Source organism: Thunnus albacares, chromosome 12, assembly GCF_914725855.1.
Source record: "Thunnus albacares chromosome 12, fThuAlb1.1, whole genome shotgun sequence".
NCBI lineage: Eukaryota > Metazoa > Chordata > Actinopteri > Scombriformes > Scombridae > Thunnus > Thunnus albacares.
In genome coordinates this window covers 15,894,280-15,917,234 of record NC_058117.1, presented here as the reverse complement: position 1 = coordinate 15,917,234, position 22,955 = coordinate 15,894,280, and the positions used below count along the sequence as shown (strand labels likewise).

Here is a 22,955-nt window from a genome sequence, read left to right as displayed (position 1 = left end):
GACTATGATGGATCAGTACATTTCCCCCAAATGGGTCTTATAAATAGCTACTGAAAAAGTTTTCAAGAAGTTCATATTACAAAAGACACTATTCATTGGACACATCTTCCAATGAAGCAATGAAGACCACAAACTAAAATAAGACTATGCGGCCATGAGGTCAAATGTGAATTCTCATAAATTTATTCTAAACAACAAGCAGGGAATACTGTACCCTGTGTATGCAGCAAAATAAGTGAGAAGAACAGAGGCTCTTGCCATCTAAAGAAAAGATACAAGAAGTGTCTGTGGGCTACTTAAATAAAATGATGATCTGGGCAATGCGAGCAAAGGCTAATCTCACATGTGGACCGGTGACCTTTCAAACAGGCCATTGATGGCGGCCCAGCAGTCTGGTCAATCAGGACACTGTTCTCCTGAGCCAGGGCACCAGTCCCAGAAGGATGGTGTTGCTGCATTATCACTGTCACTGCCTGCTTTGTGTGCATCTGGCCTGTCAGGCCTACTCAACAACCCACATTGCATGGACCACAACACTTGCTACCAAGATTCAAGACCCCGATCTTTAATCAAACATGTTTAGAGAGAGGGCCAGACACCTAGAACTAAGATAAGGATCATAAGCAAACTTAAAATGCTCAACAACTGACAAAATGAATTCTGACAAGCTTTAGCCTACAGACACATTTACTCTCACTTGCACTACCCCACGACTGAAGGCGTTCCTCCAGCCTCAACATGCACAGGCCTCCACAACAAAAAACACTTGACAAGAAAAATAAAGGCCGTAAGCGTTAACATCATATAGCCCTGTATTAAATAATTAAAGTGATTAAAATATTAAAAGATACGCTATATCTTCAGTATGGCCATGATGGACATAAAAAGCATAACCTCTTCTTCATCTCTTACTCATCTGTCAAATGGGAGTATTCTGCTGCTTTAACTTAGAAAATCAATACTTGCACTTCATGGATTAAGCAGTGCACTTATGCCATTAGAGGAACGTTATATAGCTGATGGACATTTAATATGTCAATAGCTAATGTGTTTGTGTTCTACATGTTTATTACGTTTTTAAATACTTTAAGGATAGCAAATACCCCTTGGGGCAATAAAGGTTTTCATACATTTATACTGAGCATTATTAAGATGTCTAAAACTAGAACAGGTAAACAGGCCTCTGTGGGTTTATCTTTTGAGATTTTGTAAATTCTGAAATGTATGCTAGACATGCTTCAAAAAGACCCAAATTCAACTCTGAAACTAACTCATCTCCCATGGGTCAACCTAAAATTTTCCACTGCTGTTGCTGCCTGCGACCTAGTTCCTATATGCAGTCTACCTGCAGAGTACAGCATATTTCCTTATGTCCTTCCAAAACATAAGCAGATCAGCCACCAGACACACTTTACTAAGTTAGAGTCACAAACAATGTGCTGAATTGGGTCTTTCAACTTAGAAAATTTGTCTCCAGCTTCTTTTCACTCTCAGGGACTGACTGACCATTTCTCTGAATGAACAGCTTAATCATACAGAACTGACACTTAAACCTATATCAAATAGAGCAAAAATGAACTGTGAATAACATGATATCTCTCTAACAGCCATTACTTCTAAATTTTACTTGTCATAATGTGGTATCATAGAAAGGCAAAAACAGACAGATGGATAGACACGCACACAAATATACCTAATAAATATATAAAGAGAGACAGATGGACAGAAAGAGAGACAAACAGGGGGACAGACAATAAAAAAAGATATCTAAACAAAACATATTTGATACATTTTCAATCTGACTGTAGATTTCAAGTAACATTTAAGAGGGTGCCAAATCTAAAAGGTCTTTCATGTGCATAGTCAGTGTTGCCTCTGGCAATGTTACTACAGCAATGTTCTCATCAAGGCACACCAATAAACAGACTGAGTTCCTATTAATTATGAATATTTTCTCACTGCTGAACTGATTACAGCAGATTCTCTACAACAGGACTAAATACACTGAAAATCTTGACTATGAAATTCAGGCTACGCTGTACAGTGTCATTTCCAAAATTGAATATAAAGCAGCTAAAAGCAAAACATTATGTAACCTTTTAAAATGTATGAGTTAAAATATTTTGGTAACTGCTATTCTAGGGCCTGAAAACACTTCATATGTGGATGGTTAGACAGTTTTTTGAGATGACAAAACGCATTATGTGACTACTAAACCATAAGGCAATCCATTCTGGAAAGACAGCATCCAAGAAAACAATGTATCAAGAGGAGAAATACAATATATTCCAAAAGGCTTAAGCCATCCTTCACTCCGCCCCAGTTAAGCCGAACATCCCACAAACCCTCTCTGAATGCCACAAAACCTGATTAATAACATCTTCCCAGGAAGATTAATTTATTTGTGAACATCTCCCCAGCACTATATATATCTATACACAAAAAAACAATAATACACTGCATCAGATGAGCAATGAAACCATGGTGGTCTGTTAGTCTACAGGCACTACAGACAACAGTTTTCCATCCATTTCAAACTGATTCCTATTACCATCTATGGTGGAAGCCCTGTGACTATCAGCTTTGCTGATCTGCCTCATGTTACTACTGGCTGCTGCCGTTGCCATGACAACCCTGTTCGAAAAGGCTTACAACTGATTTTTCTCTTACCGATGAATGGAATGGAGTCCAGAGACTCATCCAGGTTGCTGGAGCAGGAAGTGTGATGTTGTTCCCCAAGGCGACGTATGTGTATCTCTCGACGTGCATCGTTGGGAAGCCAGCATGCCACCACATCTGCTGTGGAATCTGCTCCGTCGTCGTTTACAGCCAGGATGTAGGAGGGGTGCCGCAGAGGGCTGGGGTTCTTGCCAGAGGGGGGTTTCTCTCTTAGAACGACCCCGGTCTCCGTAGGGCTCCGTCCATTCACCTGGCTCTGAGACTCTGGATGGGGTGGTTTGAGGATGATAGGTCTCTTAGGCATCTGTTTTGGGGTAGAGCATGAAGAGGACCTGTGTCCCACCAAGGCTGCATCTCTGCCCGCCTCAACAGCCTGTATGGTTTCAGCTCGCATCCTGCCCAGACCTTGTTGGGTAGTGTGGCCTGTGTGGTTAACTTTGACTAAAGCTCTTTGGTCAGCAAGAGAATGTTCAGCACTTGTGCTCTTTCCAAAATGTGGGGCTCTGTCTGCGAGCATGGGTGAGGAGCGAGTCTGAAGAGAATCTGGTCCTTTAGTGTAGAGAGAAGAATTGGGTGGCCCCCTCATGCCACTGCTGTATCCAACAGAAGGCCTGTAGACCATGGCGTGTCTGGGGTTAGACTGTCTGCTGGGTCTCGTACCTTGGTCTGCCCTTCCATATCCTCCTCTCCTCTCGATGGGCCGAGACAGCTCTGCAGGGTCAACATAGTCTGTGGAGTGTGACCGGGCTTTGTGCATAAGGCCATCTTGAGACACACTGCGAGGTGGCCAGTTTCTGGCTTGGCTCATCCTCTCTGAACCACTTATGCGGTCCTGTGAGGCACTGCGTGGGGCAATCTGAAAGTGGGGTAGAGGTCCTTGGTAAGACCGTTCATGGGAGGTACTCCTCCGTCGTATCCCCTTAGGTCCCCAGTTTCCCCGGGGAATGTGATGAGTAGCTCCAAAGGTGTTTTGACTGGCAGCTCGCAGATTATCCAGCCTCTCCTGGATAGTCCGACTACCATGGGAATGGATTCCTTTGTTGTCAATGTACTCCCTGTACGTTTGGTAAGTACGCCAATCAATATTTTGATGGTTGGATGGGAAGTGAGGTGCGGGAGCTCCAAATGGAACCATTCCTGGACCACCGGGATAGACGTCAGCCTTTCGAGGATGAGGATACTGGGCCAATGACCCAGGCCTCCCCCTGACAAAGGCGGGGTCCATGTAATCTATTCTATGTGTTGGACCCATGCGCCCCATATGGGCCGAATCAGGAGGAACCACCACAGTCCTCACACTGTCATTGCGCATGCACACTGCCATCTGGCTTTTTGGATATGACTGAGGAGGAGGGGATGGGGGCACGGTGATCTCCTTGCGGTACCCATGGTCCGGAGGTGCTGCTGGCCCTCGGCAAACCTGCCCCACTGAATCTGTTGCCTGGGCCATGCCCGTAGGCTTACAGTCTACTCTGGGGTAGCATACAGTGGGTGGATCAGGAATGTGACAGGCATTTCCACTGTAGCTGCTGTGGCCACGGAGGTAGGCATCCTGGGAGTAGGCCTAGGGACAAGGCAACAAAGCACTGTTACAATGGATATAGGACAAGCTGCATTTACAAGTGTGTGTAATATTCCACAGTGTGCTACTAGATGCTTACAGAGATGTCAAGCGTGATATTACAAATGCTACTGGATGCATGTGTGTGGGCAGTGCATGTTGCAGTACGAGTGAGCGGAGGCGTTGGCAGTGCAGGAGTGTCAGTGGTCTTCATCTGCTCCTTATTTAGAATTCTCATGGTAATGTTAATATCAGGCACAAAGACAGATCATAGTACATTACTATGTTATGATGGTGTTTCAGACAAGATTTATTTTTATTTTTTATAAATAGTACAGAATTTCTGTATGTAAAATTCCTGCATATCTTCTCAAGACAACTATGGTTTGCCATTACTCCACAAGTGATATTATCAATATGAAGGGGGAAAAAATGTACGAATGAAATGAACAGCTACCGCGACTGCAAACACCAAACAGTAAAAATGTTTATTTGAGCTAGATTCAATAGTGTACTGTGACATTTTCAGCCAAGATTGTTTAACAATGAATATAGAGGTTAGAAAAGGCAATCAAGCTCTAACACTCAACACATTTGGACTAATGTGATAATATATAAATAAATATACGCACATAAATATCGACAGGTAACCAGTTTCTCCATTTACCCACCTCAGACTGACAGACTGCAACTTCAGACAGACAGGAGGTCCCCATCCCTCATTGTGAGAGTGCTATATTTAGCCTGCCTGATTATCCTCCAAGGTTCGGAAGCCTATACTATTTCATTGTGGATACTATTAAAAACCTTTTCAATGAATAGAAAAGGGATTCTTTCACTTTTTAAACTATGGCCTGGTGGATAAATAACCTTTACCTGCTTTATTCATAACATGCTGTACATGCAACAAGCAAAGAGACGTGTAAAAGGTATGTGTACTTTGATCCAGCTACCTGGTGTTAAATGACAATCTTATATAATGCTGTGTGTTGCCACAGCAATCAGTGCCAGGCTCTGTTCCTCCCTTTGTAAGCATAAATATATTTGAGAGTTCAGAGGTCACTGGCCTTTATCATACTAATGACATCTGGCATGGAGGATGAAGGGGCGAGGCTTCACTGAGATGCCAGCTGGAAGCCAGTTCGAGTGCTCAATCTAACAGGTACTGCAGGCACAGTGCATCGGCCATTTCTACAGTCTACACATCTGAATCACCAGCACAGAGCTGCCCATTAAAGAGTCAACCCAGACAACTAAACGGCAATAATGTAAAAGCTGAAGACCACATCCTGTAATGATGATGCTGACATGCATGACATATGCAAAATGAGACAGCAAGCACAACATGACAATGTCAAGTAGCTACCCAGTCTGCTGTTTGCTTACCAGATTAGTGGTTTCCAGAGAAAAAGGCTGCCGTTACAGCATGTGAAAACGAGAGCGTTAAGAAATCAAGAGACAGAAGGTGGAAGAGAAAAAGCTGCCAGCAGAGCAAAATGCACACATTGTAAAAACTAGGCGATTCAAAGAGGAGAGAACGTGAAACAGCCAGAGCAATGCCTGGGCTTGACATGCTAAAAATATACTAGAGCTGCAGCAGCAGTACAGAGGGATGAAGAAGCGTAGATGTAGCAGGGGTTGCCACGTTACGACCTGACTGTGCCAGCCTGTCCTGGGTGAGGTGGCAGGAGCAGAAGCTTGCCTCTCATGCTGCTGTTAAGTCTCCATGGTTCTATCCATCTTCAGCCAGAATATTACGCTAACTGAACAAGGTGCCTCCGGTCTATGTCTCCCTCCCTCCCTTTTCTACTGCTCACATGACAGAAGCAGCAGCTGCTGATTATACATTCAGCTCTGATGGTACAGCTCCCCCTCCCACTCTTCTCTCCTCTCCTCTCCTCTCCTCTCTCCTTTTCCCTTAGCATCAACCTGTTAAAACACAGAGCAGTCAGCTGATTTTATCCACTGGTTTCTGCTCATCATTCATGCTGTTCCCTTTTTTTTTCTTGCTCTGTATACCCTCTGCTTTCCTGGCGTAAAGCTGTAAAGCTCCCTCCCTTTTCTGCTCCCTGAATTTAGACTCTGTCTCTTTGCTAAGCAACTGCTGCCTGTCTCCAAGCAGTCAGTAGATACATCTCAAGTCTTTTATTTGATATTTCTTCACTCCTCAATCCTCACTTGAACCGGAAATAGTTCTGGTCCACCATTTTGAAGGCCACCTCAAAGCTTTTATTTCTGCTCTGAGGAGCGAAGAAGGATTTCTGAGGAGCCTTGAGCGAGGATACATGAGAGCAGCCTTCACGGAAGTCTTTTACTGGCTGACACACCCTCTTATTGGAAATCAGTTATTGACTGGACGCTGCAGCTGATCAGAATGACCTGATACATCACAACATCACTGAGTAGAGACAGATTGCAGATTAAATTCAAGCATATCACTCTCAAGTTTGATATTTTATTTGTTTTCTGATTTACCATCTAGTTATAAATCTGTGTTAATTGTAGGTCTGAACAACAAAAGAATCATAATAAACTTCCTCATTTATTAGTAAGATTTTTCGTTTCATGATTTATTATTTCCCCGATTAATTTTTATTATGGATAAAATTAAAGTAAGGGAGAGTCTGTCAGTCAGCAAAAAGCACTTTTGTAATCACATTTATGTTTTACACCATTTGTCATAATTTCCATTCAGTCACATGTGAGGCTAGAAATTCCTGAGCCTTGGGTTTGATATGAGTTACATAATTTCCATTTTCCCTGAAACATTTAGCCTAATAAATAATTTCCAGTGTTCAAAAGACACCCTGATCATACTCTGGGTTATTAAATAATTAATTCACAGTCAGAATACCAATAAATACAGACGCAAATAATTAATAAATAATATAAACACATTCTGCCAGTAGAAATGGCTCATGTGCCTCTGAGCAGGACACAGTATAAATACAGAATTCAGGTTCTTATTCATGTGCAGGTGTTTATTAAAAAGGTAACAGGCTGCAGAGAGAAAACAGCTGCTCTGGCAGTGGTAACTGTGCACCTTTATTAGTATTAGGACCGTGCACATGTGCAGACATAAATTCCATCAAAAGTCACTACAGCTGTTAAAGCCATCTGACAGGTGACCCAGCTGCGATCAGCTGCCGCTGTCATCAGAAACGGACGTCGCTTCATGTGATGCTTCATGCATCCTTGGTGGGAGGGACACAAGGGGTGCATCCCAAGTCTCTTAAATTGCATCCACGTTTCCCTCACTTGCGTCTTTTCCTTGCGTCTTAGTCCCTCCCATCGTGGATCCAAGCGAGGAGCGAGGAAATGAGGAAATTTATTTTAAGAGACATGAGACATCCTCTCCTCTGAAGCGTAACGTGAAGCGACGTCCGTTTCTGATGACGGCGACAGCTGATCACAGCTGGATCAGCTGTAAGTCGGCTTTAACAGCTGTAGAAACTTCTGATGGAGTTTGTGTCTGTACACATGTGCACTGTGTTAATACTAATAAAGGTTCACAGTTATCACCGCTAGAGCAGCTGTTTTCTCTCTGCAGCCTGTTACCTGTTTAACAAACACCTAAATAAAAACCTGCATTTTGCATTTATACTGTGTCCTGCTCAGAGGCACAGGAACCATTTCTGCTCACAGAATGCATTTATTATTATTTTATTATTTTATTTATATATTATTATTATGATTATTTGCATCTGTATTTTTTGATAGTTCTGATAGTGAATTCATTATTCAATTACCCAGAATATGATCATTTCTTCTGAACACTGGAAAATATGTATTTGGTTAAATGTTTCAGGGAAAATGGAAATTATGTAACTCATATCAAACCCGACGCTCAGGAAATTTCAGCCTCACATCTGACTGAATGGAAATGACGATAAATGATGTAAAATATAAATGTGTTTAACTGTTATTATGGATTAAATTAAAGTCAGGAAGAGTCTGTCTGTCAGCCAGAAACAGTTTAATGGAGGAAATAATAGATCATGAAAAGAAAAATCTTTCTAATATATAAAGAAAGTTGTTAATGGTTCTTTTGTTGATCAGACGGACAACTAATAGATTTTAACTATATGATGAATCAGAAAACAAGTAAAGCATAAAACTTGGGTGTGATACATTTAAATTGAATCTATAATATGTCTCCACTTCAGTATGAAACTGCAGTGATGTATCAGATCAGTCTGATCAGGTGCAGCATCTCAATAACTGATATCCAATAAGGGGGCCTGTCTGCCGGTAAAAAACTTCCGTGAAGGCTGCTTTTGTATTTCCTTGCTCCTCAGAGATCCCTCCTCGCTCCTCGCTCCTCCGAGCAAAATAAGAGACTTGGGACACTCGTCAAAATGGCGCATCAAGAACAACTTCCGGTTCAGGCGAGGAGCGAGGAGCCATAAAATAAGAGACTTGAGATGTACCCATGGAAAGGACCCAAGTGAGGGAAATGTGGATGCAATTAAGAGACTTGAGATGTACCCAGTGTGTACTGCCTCCTACAGTTTAATGTCATCCTGCTAGCATCTCTTGTTCTTATAAATAGACATCAGTCTGCCTGCCTACACTGCTGGTTATTTTTTGTGTGGCTGCTGGACATTTCACGTGTAATACTGTAACCAGTAGCATCACAACACACGTGTAAGATACAGCAGACTTTAAAAATGTGTATGGAGGCAAAAACAGAGGCAAGACAGAGGAAAGACCTAACTGGGAAGAGGGGTGGAGTAACAGTTGAGCTGAATTACCTATCAAGTTAATTATGAGAATTAAATCTGGCCATAATGAATCCACAGGGGGAAATTTCAGGTAAAGCAACAGCCATGGTCTTTCATTATATAATTCATGAACAGGCTGTCAGATAACAATAAGCCCTTGGTTTCTAAGCATCCTGACAAAGCACTTACAGATATAGAACAGATGAGTGCACCTTTGCTTTGCCCTGAATGTGCAGAATGCATAGCAGCTGCCAACAGCTGCTTGCAATATGCATAAAAGGTTAATGATGAGCTCTAAAGTGCACATGGGTATGAGGATTTTTTTTTCTCTGCACTTGAAATGGTTTTGGGGACATGCAAATTGCATCTGCAATTAAAACTCTCACAATAATCTTTTGGCAGAGCGAGATTAGGAGGAAGGAAGACAAAGAGAACATGTGAGGCCAAAGTGGATTAGTGATGGATTATTAAAAAAAAACATATTTTAATGTTCATTTTAAGTGCTGAAGATTGACTTTTATTAATACAAGGTTAATATTTAACTATATCATTAATCAAAGAATATTATGATAATTTAAAAAAGCTTAATGTGCCTCCAGCACACTTATAATTTATCAACTAAAAATGTTAAAGTAGCCAAACTACAAAGACAACATTTGTGTCTTAGCACCACATAAGAATCTCAGCATTTCTAACATTGATTGCTGAAGATATTCAGTTCCTATCTAAGAAGCCTGCACCAGCCAATAATGTGATTTAGCTTTAAATCTAAATTTCAATAAGGGATAAATATTCAAATTGACATTTTCTGCACTAAAAACTCAACCAAAATACCAGTGTTTTTTTTATTTCATGAGGATTCATTCATAGCCTTTAATTTTTTCATTGTGCATGTCTTATTCACACTTCTCTGAAGCCATCTACTCAGATTTATTTCCATTTACATCAATTGTATCAGCCAACTCCTTCCTTGAGAGTAGTCATAGACATCCCAGTGGAATGTCCCAATGGAAATAGCACATCACCATCATCTTATGACAAAAGCATTGGTTAGAAGGAAAATATTTGTTTCACTTCATGTCCTTGTTGGGTAAAATAAGTCACGTTCAGATGGTTGATAATCTACATTAATCAGACTTACAGTCTCTCTTACTGCATCTCTGAAAACCAATCTGGTGAGTCAGAGGTTCTGTCCTCAAGGGTTGCAGACCAACTACAACACTTAAGACAATATAATTTGACAACCTTCAGATTATTTTGGTTCTTTTAACAGTAATTACAATCTGCCACAGGTAACAGATTACTGGCTGTCACATGTACTTCAGCATGTGATCCATATTGCCAAAACGTGTTGAGGACTAGGAGGTGCAGTCAGATTAGTGATACTCAAAATCTTTTACATAGTTCAACTGTTTAATGTAGGTCTATTCCATAGAGACTTAAGTTTGAAAACATTTTTTAGGAAAATACACTCTTATAATACATTTAGCAAGTCAAAACATTTCAGCTGTACGAATGGGGTTGTCTATATTTATCTATGATAATATATGTATACGTATGTATATTTGTATTTGAGATAATGCTTGCTCAACTACTGCAATCAGGCCATTTTCAGCAGCAACTTTGGAGGACAGAAAAGCTACTGTGGCCTGATTAGGAGGCCTAGATAGAGAGCTGTGATGAGATAGGCAGGCTGCCTGTATCTTATGACTGCTGTCCCAACATGAACACCTTAAACTAGAGCAGCTCTGTGAGACCAGATGTAGTGGAAATTAGTGTGGAACTGGAGACAAAGAGAGCATTTTCTGTTTTAAAAACTGAACAAACTGTTTTGAAACTGCTTTTTTGTTTTAAAAGTGTGGTAAAATATGAGGTGAACTCAATTTATAAAAGTATGGTTGTAATGAGAAACTTACCAGTTGCAGAATATCCTCATCTTTTGGCATCACACAAATTTCAAGAAAGTCACCACTGTGGGGTCACAAAAAGAGATTCAAAATAGGAAAAATACACTAACAGTCCAAAAATCAACTATTATAATTTACATTAAATCTCACCTGTCTTGGATCAAGGATATAACCTCACAATAGGCTTTCCCAATGATGCTTGCTCCATTCACCTTCACTATGCGATCACCTAATAGGCAATGAAAAACAAACAGTGGTAATGACATCACCAACAGAGAGAAGTATAAAAAAATGACTGTAAGCTGTTTGCCTTAAGAAAGCAGCCGCCACGCTCATAACAAAGAGGAGGTGTGCCTTCAGCCGGAGGGTGAAAAAGAAAGCAAATAGCCTAAAATCAGTCACCTGATGCTGATGCCTGATGTTCACAGTAGCTGTACTGAAAGTTATCTGTATCCACTAAAACATTAAAATCATCGGGGTATCTACATGATGCCCAGGCAAACGTCTGTGCCCCGCAGCAGCAGTTCTGTCAGGCCACTACTGAAAACTGCAATTCTTGCAAGTTTTCTTTTTAGCTTCCAGCACTCTAAAACATTAATGCAATACATTAGAGGAAGAAGTCTGCTCTGTATGACATAATGTACAGGATTATGCCTTGGTTGTTGAAATTTCATGACCCCCTAGTGTTACAACACCCCTACCTTTAGTAGGTTTTGATTAATGAAGGAGACTGATTGATTGATTATTACCTGTACAAAGCCCAGCTCCATGAGCGGGGCCACCTTCCTTGACTTGCTTCACAAATATGGTGTCCATCGGCTCTAGCCTATTCCGCTGTCTCCCTGATGATAAGAGAACAGTCAGTACCCATCACACAAACAGTATGCAATGCAAATACATAAAAACATAATTGTAAATAATACAATTTTAGACATGTCTACATTGCATAGGTTTCCTTTTCTTACTACAACTGGAGCAAGAAAATTAAAGCCACAAAAAACAACTTTGTATTCTGAAACAAGCAGCGCCTTACTAGAGGTTCATTTACAAACTTTCACAGGCACCGGGGCTGATGAAAGGTGAAAAACAACAACTACAAAACCGACCAATGAAAATCAGCCTGAGCAATAAATTGTTTCATGACATTTAGGTGAGAAGAGAGAATGGCTGTGTATGAGAATGAGAGAGAAACTGGGAGGTTCAAAGGCATGTGAATCAACATTATGACAGCAGAACAGACTGTGTTCTGGCCGAAGCATGCCTGCATTACAACAGTTTTGAATAGAAATGATAGTTAATTGGTTCTGAGAAAAAAAAGTCTCAATAGGGAGAAATTGTGTGGGTTTAGGAAGGTGGATAAAAGCAGCTAAAGAGAGGAAAACCTGTTTGCTCATGCTGTTCCTGTCTCCTAGCAGCTGCATGGCCGCAGAAAAAAAAAAAAAAAAGGAAAGAAAAGAAAGAGGGAGGGGTGTGAGAGAAAGAGACTAAGAGAAGGTGGAGTGACAGTGTGCTCAGCTGCACAACTCCCACTCTTTCCTTATAAACTGAGAAATAGCTCTGGGCACAGCCAAAGAGCGGCTAAAATCCTTTCTCGGTAGTTAACATTCTGGTAGCGAGTTAGCGCACGACTCAACACAAACTACAGTGGATAGGGACCAGGTGTGATAGTTAAAAAATAATATAAGTTTGATGAAAGAGGTTAAACATCCTTAGTGTTTTTAAATTAATACATGAATGAGAAATATGACCTTTGGCTCTGTGACAGACCCAAAACTACCAGTAATTTGTTTTGTGTTTTAGGAATGAGGAAAGGGAAACAAGAAAACAGGTGGCTTAATATTACTTAATGGTAAATGAAACTCTTGAAGTAATAATCTATAAAACTTTGTAAACTGCATGAACACAGACGCACTTGTGCTCCATTTTTCCCCTCTTCCAAACGAGATTACTCATGCAGAATCACATCCTGGGGACTCATATTATGTAATACTGCAACAGGAGTCTCATACAACTACAGCACTGAGACATGCTCCCTCTAGTGGTATGTTATAGGATTGCACCTCCATTCTCACAAAGGAGCTGTTCATGAATCCACATATGAGCCAACATTAACATTTCAATGTATGGTGGGGTTTTCAGCTTCTTTCCTGAACTGTGAATGAGCTCACTGATTTTGTCTTTGCCACCTTGAAGAACATGAAATAACATCTGAAACTGTAAACGTTTGTTTATTCATATTTTGTATTTTTCAATTTATATCAATTTAACACAAACTGCATAATTGGTAAAATGGTGCTTTGTTTTTACAGTACTCCAAATCAGTGTCACTTATCTTTTTCCTACAGGACTGCCCTGGCACCACCCAACAATAGAAATCATAGACTCACTGCCTCCCTAGTGATGATGGCACCCAACCATATCTAAAAAAAAACATTTTAGGAAGTACACACCCTATGAACCAAAGTGAGACTATATAAATTCACATAGACTGCTGAGCTGTGACTCAAACTTTTATCAGTCTTCCCTTTCCCATAAACAAAGGGCGTGTACAAAACATTCATTCAGGTAGCGGATTCTTATTTTAGCTGACCATTGCTTCCGTTAGTTTGCCAGGAGCAGGGATATTAACTGTCAATAATTAACGTTAAATCCGCAAGTAACTTGATGACAGGCCAAACTTAACTTGGCTGTTGTCAGCTTTGTGCGCTCCCCGCATGCCGGTGTCTGCCCTTGGCCAAATACTGCACAGGAAAAAAAACTCCAACAGAAAGAGGAGACTTCCCTGGTAAAACAATCTAGCTGATCACAATACATCAATTTAAAAAGTTATATTCTCCCAATTCAATCATATCATATCAATAATTTAAGCCTATCAACATAATACTTTGGAACCAGGTGCACCAAATGTAGTAGGCAACACCTAGTATTTGAATGTCTCAGATACATATTTAAATATAAGGTAAATAGAAGTACTGGATCAGTCTCTGTTATTGGCAGATTCACAATAATAAAGGATTCAGATTGGGGCCTAAAAAACTTGATCAGGACATCCCTATAAATTTAATCTAACAAAATGAGCATAATTCCCAAAATGGTAGTGTTCCTATAAGACCGCAGAACAAACTTCTCATGTCTTAGAACATGAATAAATTTATCCAGGTTTCAACTGCTCTATTTTAATCATGTGAACAGAGAAAGAAGACGACAATTAGCCTATATTGTAGTTGTCTCATATTTATGCTCATTTACTATAAAGCTAATGAATTAATTTAAAATATTTTTCTGAATAAAGCCCTTTATAAAAATGTCCTTGTTGTCTCAAAATGAACACTAACAACCGTGCCTGCACACAATGAGCACTTACACCAAATGACAGACTAAATGACAGCTGTGATTGAGGTAAAAGGCAGCCTTTCTCGATGTGAAAATGACTGAAGAGATGACAAGGGAACATTAGATCACAAGTGCACCCAAATTTGACCCCAGAGCTGTGACAGAAGAGCTTTGTCTTAGGCAGCAGCAGACTCTAATGCAATAAAAGAATCGATGGTGGTGCTGCAATGTGGAAGGACAACACATAACACTCATAACTCATGAGCACACTTATAACTCTGATGCAATGTTTTTGTTCATAAATCGACGTGGCGTATATTACCTTCCTCAGATAAAGCCACCCCATTTGAATGATCAATGATGTCATGGGGCAATTAACACGCAGATGGCTAAATAATGAGCTATTCAATGTTTTTTTTACTGTTTTTTGATCATAATAAGAAATTTTTCACCCATTAATAAATTTGTATGAAATAGGTCTGATTATACACAAGAATGTTTTAGGGAACAAAAAGGTTAACCTTTACTGACACCTGATTTTGAAAGATGTTGAATTCTTGGCAAGTTTTTCCAAATTGATGAACTTCCTCAGAGTGATTATGATTTTTTGGATGACAAACATTTAGTAATTCTTGTTTTCCACATCGTGCTATAATTTATAACAATCCAACATGCCATCAGGACAGTGTAAGTGCTGCTTTTCATTCTTGAACCTCCCAATTCATCATATGAAAAATATTTAGATATTACTTTTTTTTTAAATCATTAGAACTATTCTTTGAGAAAAACCTTATTAGTTACCCTACATATACATAGACATTGTATAATAATGTTCCACATGATAGGGTCTCTATGTGATGAAGCACCTTCTTAAAGCCTGGCCTTCTGACTCTACTGCATCTAACTCTTGCCTTCTTCTCTTATCTTCTCTCTTCAGCTAATATTGTTCTTACTTGCGCTCCAAAATTATTTTTATCTGCAAAAATGTGGAGCATTAATGGACTTAAATATGGCTCCTTCATATACCTACCTGTACGTCTGCCTGCCATTCTAAAGTTTAAAGGTGCCCACACATGATCAGCAGTAAAACCGCTCTGCTCTGGCTGTGCCATTGTTTTCCTATGTGCTGCGCTTTGCCTCCGCACCAACTGTCTACACTACGCTCTGTACTCTACCTCACGGTGAGCAAAGAGCAAATTTCTTATCAGCTGAGGGCAGCTTGACAGTCCTCAATCTTAGATATAATCTATTTCCAGATGGTATATTAATGAAACTTTATGAGCTTTTTCATAGTGTAAATGATCTAGAGGCTATCCAAAGTTATCATATCGATAATGTATGTTTTTATTCTGAAGAGACTGCATTAGAGGTATGAGTGTGCGACTCTTCATTCCATTTGATTTTTCTTTGGTGTGGCACAGTGACCGTACTCGCTCATTCTGTACTGAAAGCTTCCCAGGTTGTCTCCCCCCCCCCCCCTTCAATTCTGGCCTGCTGCCTACACGCCCCTGTGTCCAGCATTATGCAACTGCGAGGATTCTTAATATTCTCTGACGTACTCAGACTGAGGCAGCAAAGCTCCAGGCTAAACGCTTTACATCTTCAACAGTGTTTTATGTTTTGGGTGAAACATAAATCTTGACTGCTTTAATGAAAACTATCTCTCTTGCAGTGTTACATGATATTTTAAATTTTTCTAGCATTTCCCTGTTGTTGCAAAAATCACAAAGGCATCACAGAAATGGAGTTCAAAATTTAAACAGAGACACCACGATACCATTTCATCATGTGGTTATGGGCAGATGGTATACATCACAAGTCATTTGCTATTTAAAGCAGTCTATGAAGACAAACTGCTACGTTGTGATTTTTAAACAGCATGTCTATGCCTTGGTGGATGTGTGTGTGTCTACAGGATTGACAACAATTATCATTTGTTCAGGACTATAAACAAATTCAAGCATGTGTCAGCCAGTATGTGCAGATGACCGAGTGACATCCTGTATATTCTGCTTTCTAATGAGTGGTGTCTAAACTTCACACCACACAAAAGCCTTCATGGTTAGTTGCCCCATAAAGTTGAGAAATCCACAACTACAGCTGTGTGATAGATTCATATAATATCAATATTGTGATAAGACCAGATATCATCTTAGATTTTGGTTATTGTAATAGGTTGATATCCCTTAAATTTGTGTTTTTATGGACTTTCAGGTTGCTTTACAGTCATGAAACACAAAGTCCAGACTGAAACTGTTCTAGCTTGAGAGATCAATTATGAATGCTTCTACCTGTTAGGTCATCGTATCACATTACTGATGTTTATCTCTTCTCAGAATTGTCTTGCGTGAGAATATCTTCTAAAATCCACCAATAGTCCTATAATAAAATAATGTCAATACATATTGATATTGTAGTTTTAGGTTAAAAATTTGAAATTTTTGAAAATTTAGATTTTGTTGGTATTACCCACCCCTATCCCAAACACTTTCACAACTGTACATGACAGGCTATGAGTAATGCTGAAACAGACTTATGGGGTTTCCCTGTGGATAATGAGCACAAAGATCACTTGTTCATGTAATAACTTATTTCCTCATCATGTGCCAGATGAATTACAGTGGTGGTTTCCTGTACAATAATTTTCCTCCCCAAGGAATATAAATGTCTTGTGTTTTTTGTGAGCAATAACAAAGACATTAAACCAAAAACATTTCTTATAAGGATTGAGGAAACATTTGATAGTTATCTTCCTCAAAGTATGAAAGGTATGTCACTTTGTAGATAAACAAAGCTAAGTTAAATTGCAAATTTATGACAAGGGTTTGATGTGAGGCTTGGTCCCTTATGAGGAGAAACAGAATGGTATATTTAGAGGGGAAAGAGGGTCAAACACACACAACCCAGTAAAATTGAGGCCATCCCATTCTGACAGGCTATTTATGGTGAGGGAGAAAAAGCAGCAAGAGCAACAAAGTGAAACAATATGAAGAGGTGGGTCAGTGCAGGACAGAAACAGGTGGTGCTGACCAAACCTTTCATGCCACCACAAAGGTCAGTGACACACAGGAGCTACATTGTTCTCATCGCATAAGGAAGCAAAAAGAGCCAAAGAGTGGATGGATTAAGAGTCATTAGAAGTCAGAGGCACTGCCCTGACTCAGCAGTGCTGAAGGGCGAGCATGAAGAGGAACAGCCAAAATTTCTGCTTACCTCTGCGGCCATGATCTTCCTCCTGTAAAAACAGAGAAATGTTCAAGTGACTTTGTTGCTCACGGTCACAGAATTTAGCACTTGGCTATCAGACTTTTTGTTGACTCAGTGTTATCTTACATGATAGGCGAACAATACTAAGGTGGATGAAACTCATGAAAGTTTCTGACAAATTTAATAATAAATACAATCCTCATACATACCGGGAAGCAGTGTGAAGTCGACTCCGGTGGGTACACGATAAAGTGCCGCAGGGTGAAGCCGAACCCTTGAGAAGTGCGGCGCAGATGCACGGTTTTAGGTCTCGGCCATGAGAACGGCTCCTCCTCTGTTGGGTACTGTGCTGCAGGAGAATCCGCCAAGCTTCTCCACTCAGGAGAGTCATTCTATACAAAGAGAAAAGTGGAGGAAGAAGTTGTTTTTTTTTTAGAAATCACGTAGCCTTTTTTTTTTTTTTTTTTTAACTTTTACATTCAGGAAGAGATCTGATAGATTTCTGCTGAAAATGTGGCTATGATTCTGAAATTCATTAAGTGCAAATGTTGTAAAATAACTGTGCTTGAATCCAAAACCACTTTCATGTAAGAGCCACTCATTTGTTCTTAATGGCGCGTACGAGTAATTTAAGAAAACTGTATCTAACTGCATGTCAAACCATTCCCTCTTTATTTCTGTCACAGTGCGGCACTGATGACACATCTGTTTTGCATTTTATAATGGTTTAGGGTCACCTAATGCGACTACTGGCACTCTAAATGTAGCAAGGTTTTCATTTACTGATTTCCAACAGCACTTTCATTTACTGATTTCCAACAGCACTTTGCACTGTTTTGTTCCTCTTTTTACTCTCGAGTAACATTTTTGAGAATGAAACTTGCCCTAAAATGGAGTGGAACAGGTAGCCTTAATTATCAAATTGGCAGTTATGTTCACCAAAGAGCTCCTTCTCATAATCGGGTGGCATTCATCAAATTGAAACAACCAAACCTCTTTGAAAAAGTACATGAAATCTAGGGGAAGAATAAAACAAAAAGTAAAAGTCTACGTTTATGTGCAATTTACATAAGTTAATATTTAGTGGGGTTACTATATATAAACAATAAGTGTCAGTCATTCATGAAGTTGGACAGGGTCATTGAAGTTGGGCTCTTGATAAACATTACTAGCTATCCAGTGTTACGGTGTCCCATTTTCACAGCTGGAGAGTAGAGCATGTCAGGCTTCAGGGCTTTGGACATCCACCCCTGTGTTTACTGGCTATTTATAGCCTCACACCTTTGTGGTATCATGTGTTCAACAACACCCCCCTTTTACTCAGTTCTTCCCATATCATATTCTCAGTTCCAGTCCAACTTTCAGGAATTCCTCTGTTCAAAAAGTCCTGTATTTCCACATGAAAAAAAATGTTTTTTTCCTCATCCTGTCTCAAACAAACCCTCCCCCTCCCTCCCTGAAACATAGACTTTCCCCCACAATGTCAGGAATTTGATGAGCTTGCATTCACGCTATCTCTGCCTGGGCAGATATGTTGAGTAAAATGTCTGGTAATTGGAATGAATTACCTGAATATATTAACACAACCAGTACTGAACTATGATAAACAAAAAAAATCACAAGGTTTGTCTACTTTTAGTCAATGTAACTGCAAAACTAAAAATACAAATTCTGTACATCTGATCTGTATATTTTGATTGGAATAAATCTGAGCAGCACTCCCACTTGACACAGCTGGAAGTAGTGAATGAGCCAGACCACATTTCAAAAAACAAACAAAGATCAACAGTGAGCATGCTCCAAAAGTATAAAAAGGCAGCACATCTCAAATTTCTTAGTCAAGGAGGGCAAACTACTAACATTTCACTTGTTTTGTCCAGTTGCTCTGAGCATGTCACAGAATGAAAATTCAGTCTTGTGCTCAGTAGCCCATTAGCAATATAATGTGTGCCTGGAGTAAAGAACCAAGTTAAAGCATGTTTCAGTGTGTCTTTGCAGAGAGTTTTACTGCTTCTCAACAACAAAGTCTTCTGGTTTTAAACTATATATTTCTGAAAGAGGTAGTAACAAAAACCACTTGAAACAAAGCGTATTTTAAGTGGCAACCTGAGCTGTTGAGCATACAGTATATAAAAGGAGTTCAAACATGTGTGTAAGGACCCACACCACTATTGTGGCTGGCTGGGAAACAGTGCTGCAGGTGCAGCTGACACCCATGTATTTTGATGAAACTAGCAAAACAGGTTTTACCGTGTATAACCAAGCTTTGGCTGTTCTCTGATAGCAGCACTTCCAAGTTGAAGTCAGCGTCTGTATGAGCACTGGGTGCTTTCACACCACAAACACACAAACATTCAAATCTATAACCGTAGAGGCGCTTGTGGTGATATGACAATAGATCAACTGGATGTTTGAAATGCTTGCATTGCTCCTTTCCCGTCTCCAGGGCAAGCCAATCTCAGTTTACTGGATCTTATTTAGCCGCCAGTGCACGGGGCAATTTCCAGCCCTCTGATCTCTAGATGTGGACAACAGAAGGGGGTGTGGGCCTCCTGACAGACACATGCCAAGCAGTGTTATCATAGCCACTTGCATAGTTAATACTGTCGTGACATTCCAGGTCAATAAATTCCAGACCCGCATTTCCCACATGGGTTCCCCTTACTTAATCAAAAATACAGCTATTATTAAGAAGAGGGAACAGAGTCAGACCTCCAGTATAAACCTGATAAGACCAGATTCATTTACGTTTATTCATTTGTTTTTTAGATTAATAATGCTTAACTGGGACAAGAAAAGGTAATCCAAATAAGGGGAGAAAATTATAAGATTACTTGACAAAAAGTGGGCTACAAAGAACAGCATTAAGATACACACCTACTCTCTACAGCCCATAAATGAATGCCTCTCACCCATTTATGAATCACCAGAATGTCAGACTGATATTTGCACTGGGTGAGGCAGCTGGGACAGAGTTTTCAGTAGGCATTTGTTCTCCTGCTGGATATCTCTTGGATCTGAGCAGTGACCAGGCCTGTGTCTCAGGGCAGTAGCAAACCACCAGATCCTGGTTAGTCTGGTGGTTTATATTTTTCTTATTGCCAACAAATCCCATGAAAAACACCACAACCAACAATAAATTCATCCATCTGACAAGTACTGCCTGTGTAGCAAATGCCTGAAATAGCCTAATCCTCTGTGTCATATACCTCTATTGTTTTCCAATAAACTATTAACACATCAACTGTTGCACATGTTCCACCATTACAATGAAAATGAAACTGTTGTTTATTTTGAGTCAACCTACATACACCGTCCTGCTGCACATAATTACTCACTGGAGCACCAAATACAATACACTGTTTACTCCCGTTTTAGTTAGATTTGCTTAAAAACTACCACACCCTGCGGTTTTAGGAAGTTTATAAGCCTTTTTTAAAAGTGAAAGTACATATTCGTGACCCACATTTAAAGAATCCCATGAATGAACTGGCTTGGGGCTGTGAGCAAGAGAGAGGCTGGAAAGACTAACAAACTGTTGGTTTTGGTCTTTTCCTGGGATTTATTGAGCCGTATCCTTTAAACACATCAAATGAACACATAATGGCATCAGTTCAACACTGTCAGTGGCTGTTTTTTTTTTTTTTTTTACTGTTTCTTCTCCTCAACATGCATAGCTACTACATACAACCACAATGACCTGCCATGGAGGGCTACAGACAATACTGTAAGACATTTTCTTACATATGTAACAGTACAGTCATGTTGACGGAGCTATGGCAACCAGCCCAGACTCTGAGTCATTTAGATTGAGGCTGCCTTGTACACGTTATCTGTTAAACATTATCTGTACGCAATGAGCATAAAATAACTCTAATGATCTTTAAAAGACTGTTCTTGCCAACAAATAGTCCATTGTTTGTATGAGTGTACAAGTGACGCGCTAAACCCAGAGTACTGTACATGTGGTCATTTTCAGAGTGATTGTAACGTGACTACATAAGAGGTTCCCCTACCAGAGAGATTAGTGGGCAGTACCACCCACTAACATCAGACATTTTAGGGGAATAACTTTACATGGACAGTTGTTTACACAAAAATACACCACGGAGGTAGATATGTGGAGGCTATGTACACACAGAAAAATAAACTGGAATTTCCACCCTGTTCATTTTCAACAAATATTATAAAACCAAGCCACATGGCCTGTGTGTTTAAAAACCTCTGCTGACATCACCACATGACACATTACAAGCACCGCATGACATCAGCTCTGAAAACATCACACAAGTACACACAGCCCTTTAAAATGTGAAGAAACCTAGTTCTCTGTGGGCTGCTAAATTCTACACCACATCCCGTCCAAACCAAGCACTTAACTGTGAAAAGCCGAAGATAATGATACAGGGGGCCAGTGGTGAGCCCTGGGCGTTCCGGACTTGTAGTGTAGGACAAGGTTAAGATTATTATTACTCAGCCTATGAGGACACGTGGTTTGCTTTGTGCACGCCACACTTCTAGTTCTAACACACATATGGGACACAGAACAGTCCTGTGGGCTACTATTCATTCAGGATGTCACTCTACGATGCCGCCACTCTTTCATTACAATATTACAATGTTACAATACTTCTGACATGAAATGAAATGTTAAAGATATATTTTTAAGCATAATCAGTGGTTCTGCAACAGCAGGAAACTGACTTTTTTTTTTAAACCAAAGTTAGACAAAAAACAAATTTCATACTAAAATTGATGTTTGCATTCATAGTTTGTGTTTCATAAATGTTTTTACAGGCAGTAGACCTAAATGAATGCAGTGAATGGACACAATGATATGAACACATGTCCAATATAATGCAATCTAATCCATTAGCCCAGACATATAACCTTTGTGGAACTCATAATATAAAATTATAATATAATATAATGTGTAAAATAAACATAATTCAGTGCTGCAGCCATTTTTGAGGTCGTACTTTGTGGTGGTATGTACTGGACAGAGAGGTGCCCCACGAACTGCCCATCCAAACAGGGTCCGTCACAGGCAAATAGAGAGAGCTAAACTGTGGTTCAGCATATAAACCGATCATCTAATTATCCTTTTTTCACTATGCTTTTCCACATTTCCCAGAATACCCAGGATAAACAACCCAGAAGCAAAAGCATAAAACATATGGTTGACACACCACATCTGCTGGAGATACTAACACTGAATGAATGAAGAATGATGAAGGCTGTGCATCACCCTTGAGTAAGTCTAAATCCTTTTTTTAAAATGCAAAAAAGGGCCTATTGCCTATAGCAATTAGTGCTACAGTGACAATTCAACTTCCCACAGCTGCATTTAACAATGAGACTGGACTGCTTATGCATCCCGCTCTCATCCATGGGATGAAATCACTGATGTCTTTGGTTTCCTGAGGAGAGGAGTTTCTAAAACAGCTGATAGTAGTTATTTTTCTCCAAAGCTTTGTCAAAGCTGTGCAGTTAATGCTTACTTTTTAACAAAACGTGGTTAATACAAAAATATGTTTAGCTTGT

At 39.9% G+C, this 22,955-nt stretch overlaps 1 protein-coding gene across 2 annotated transcripts in view; it reads right to left on the bottom strand.

The window, feature by feature from the left end:
- Positions 1–22,955, bottom strand: part of arhgap21b (Rho GTPase activating protein 21b) — a 39,807-nt gene that overhangs the window by 12,378 nt on the left and 4,474 nt on the right. For both annotated transcript variants that reach the window (XM_044367522.1, XM_044367523.1), the window contains exons 3-8: positions 17,621–17,803; positions 17,418–17,439; positions 11,621–11,713; positions 11,022–11,100; positions 10,881–10,935; positions 2,671–4,243 (exon numbers count right to left, since the gene is read on the bottom strand). In XM_044367522.1, coding sequence (XP_044223457.1) covers positions 2,671–4,243; positions 10,881–10,935; positions 11,022–11,100; positions 11,621–11,713; positions 17,418–17,439; positions 17,621–17,803 — 2,005 coding nt within the window. The remainder of the gene's footprint in view (positions 1–2,670; positions 4,244–10,880; positions 10,936–11,021; positions 11,101–11,620; positions 11,714–17,417; positions 17,440–17,620; positions 17,804–22,955) is intronic.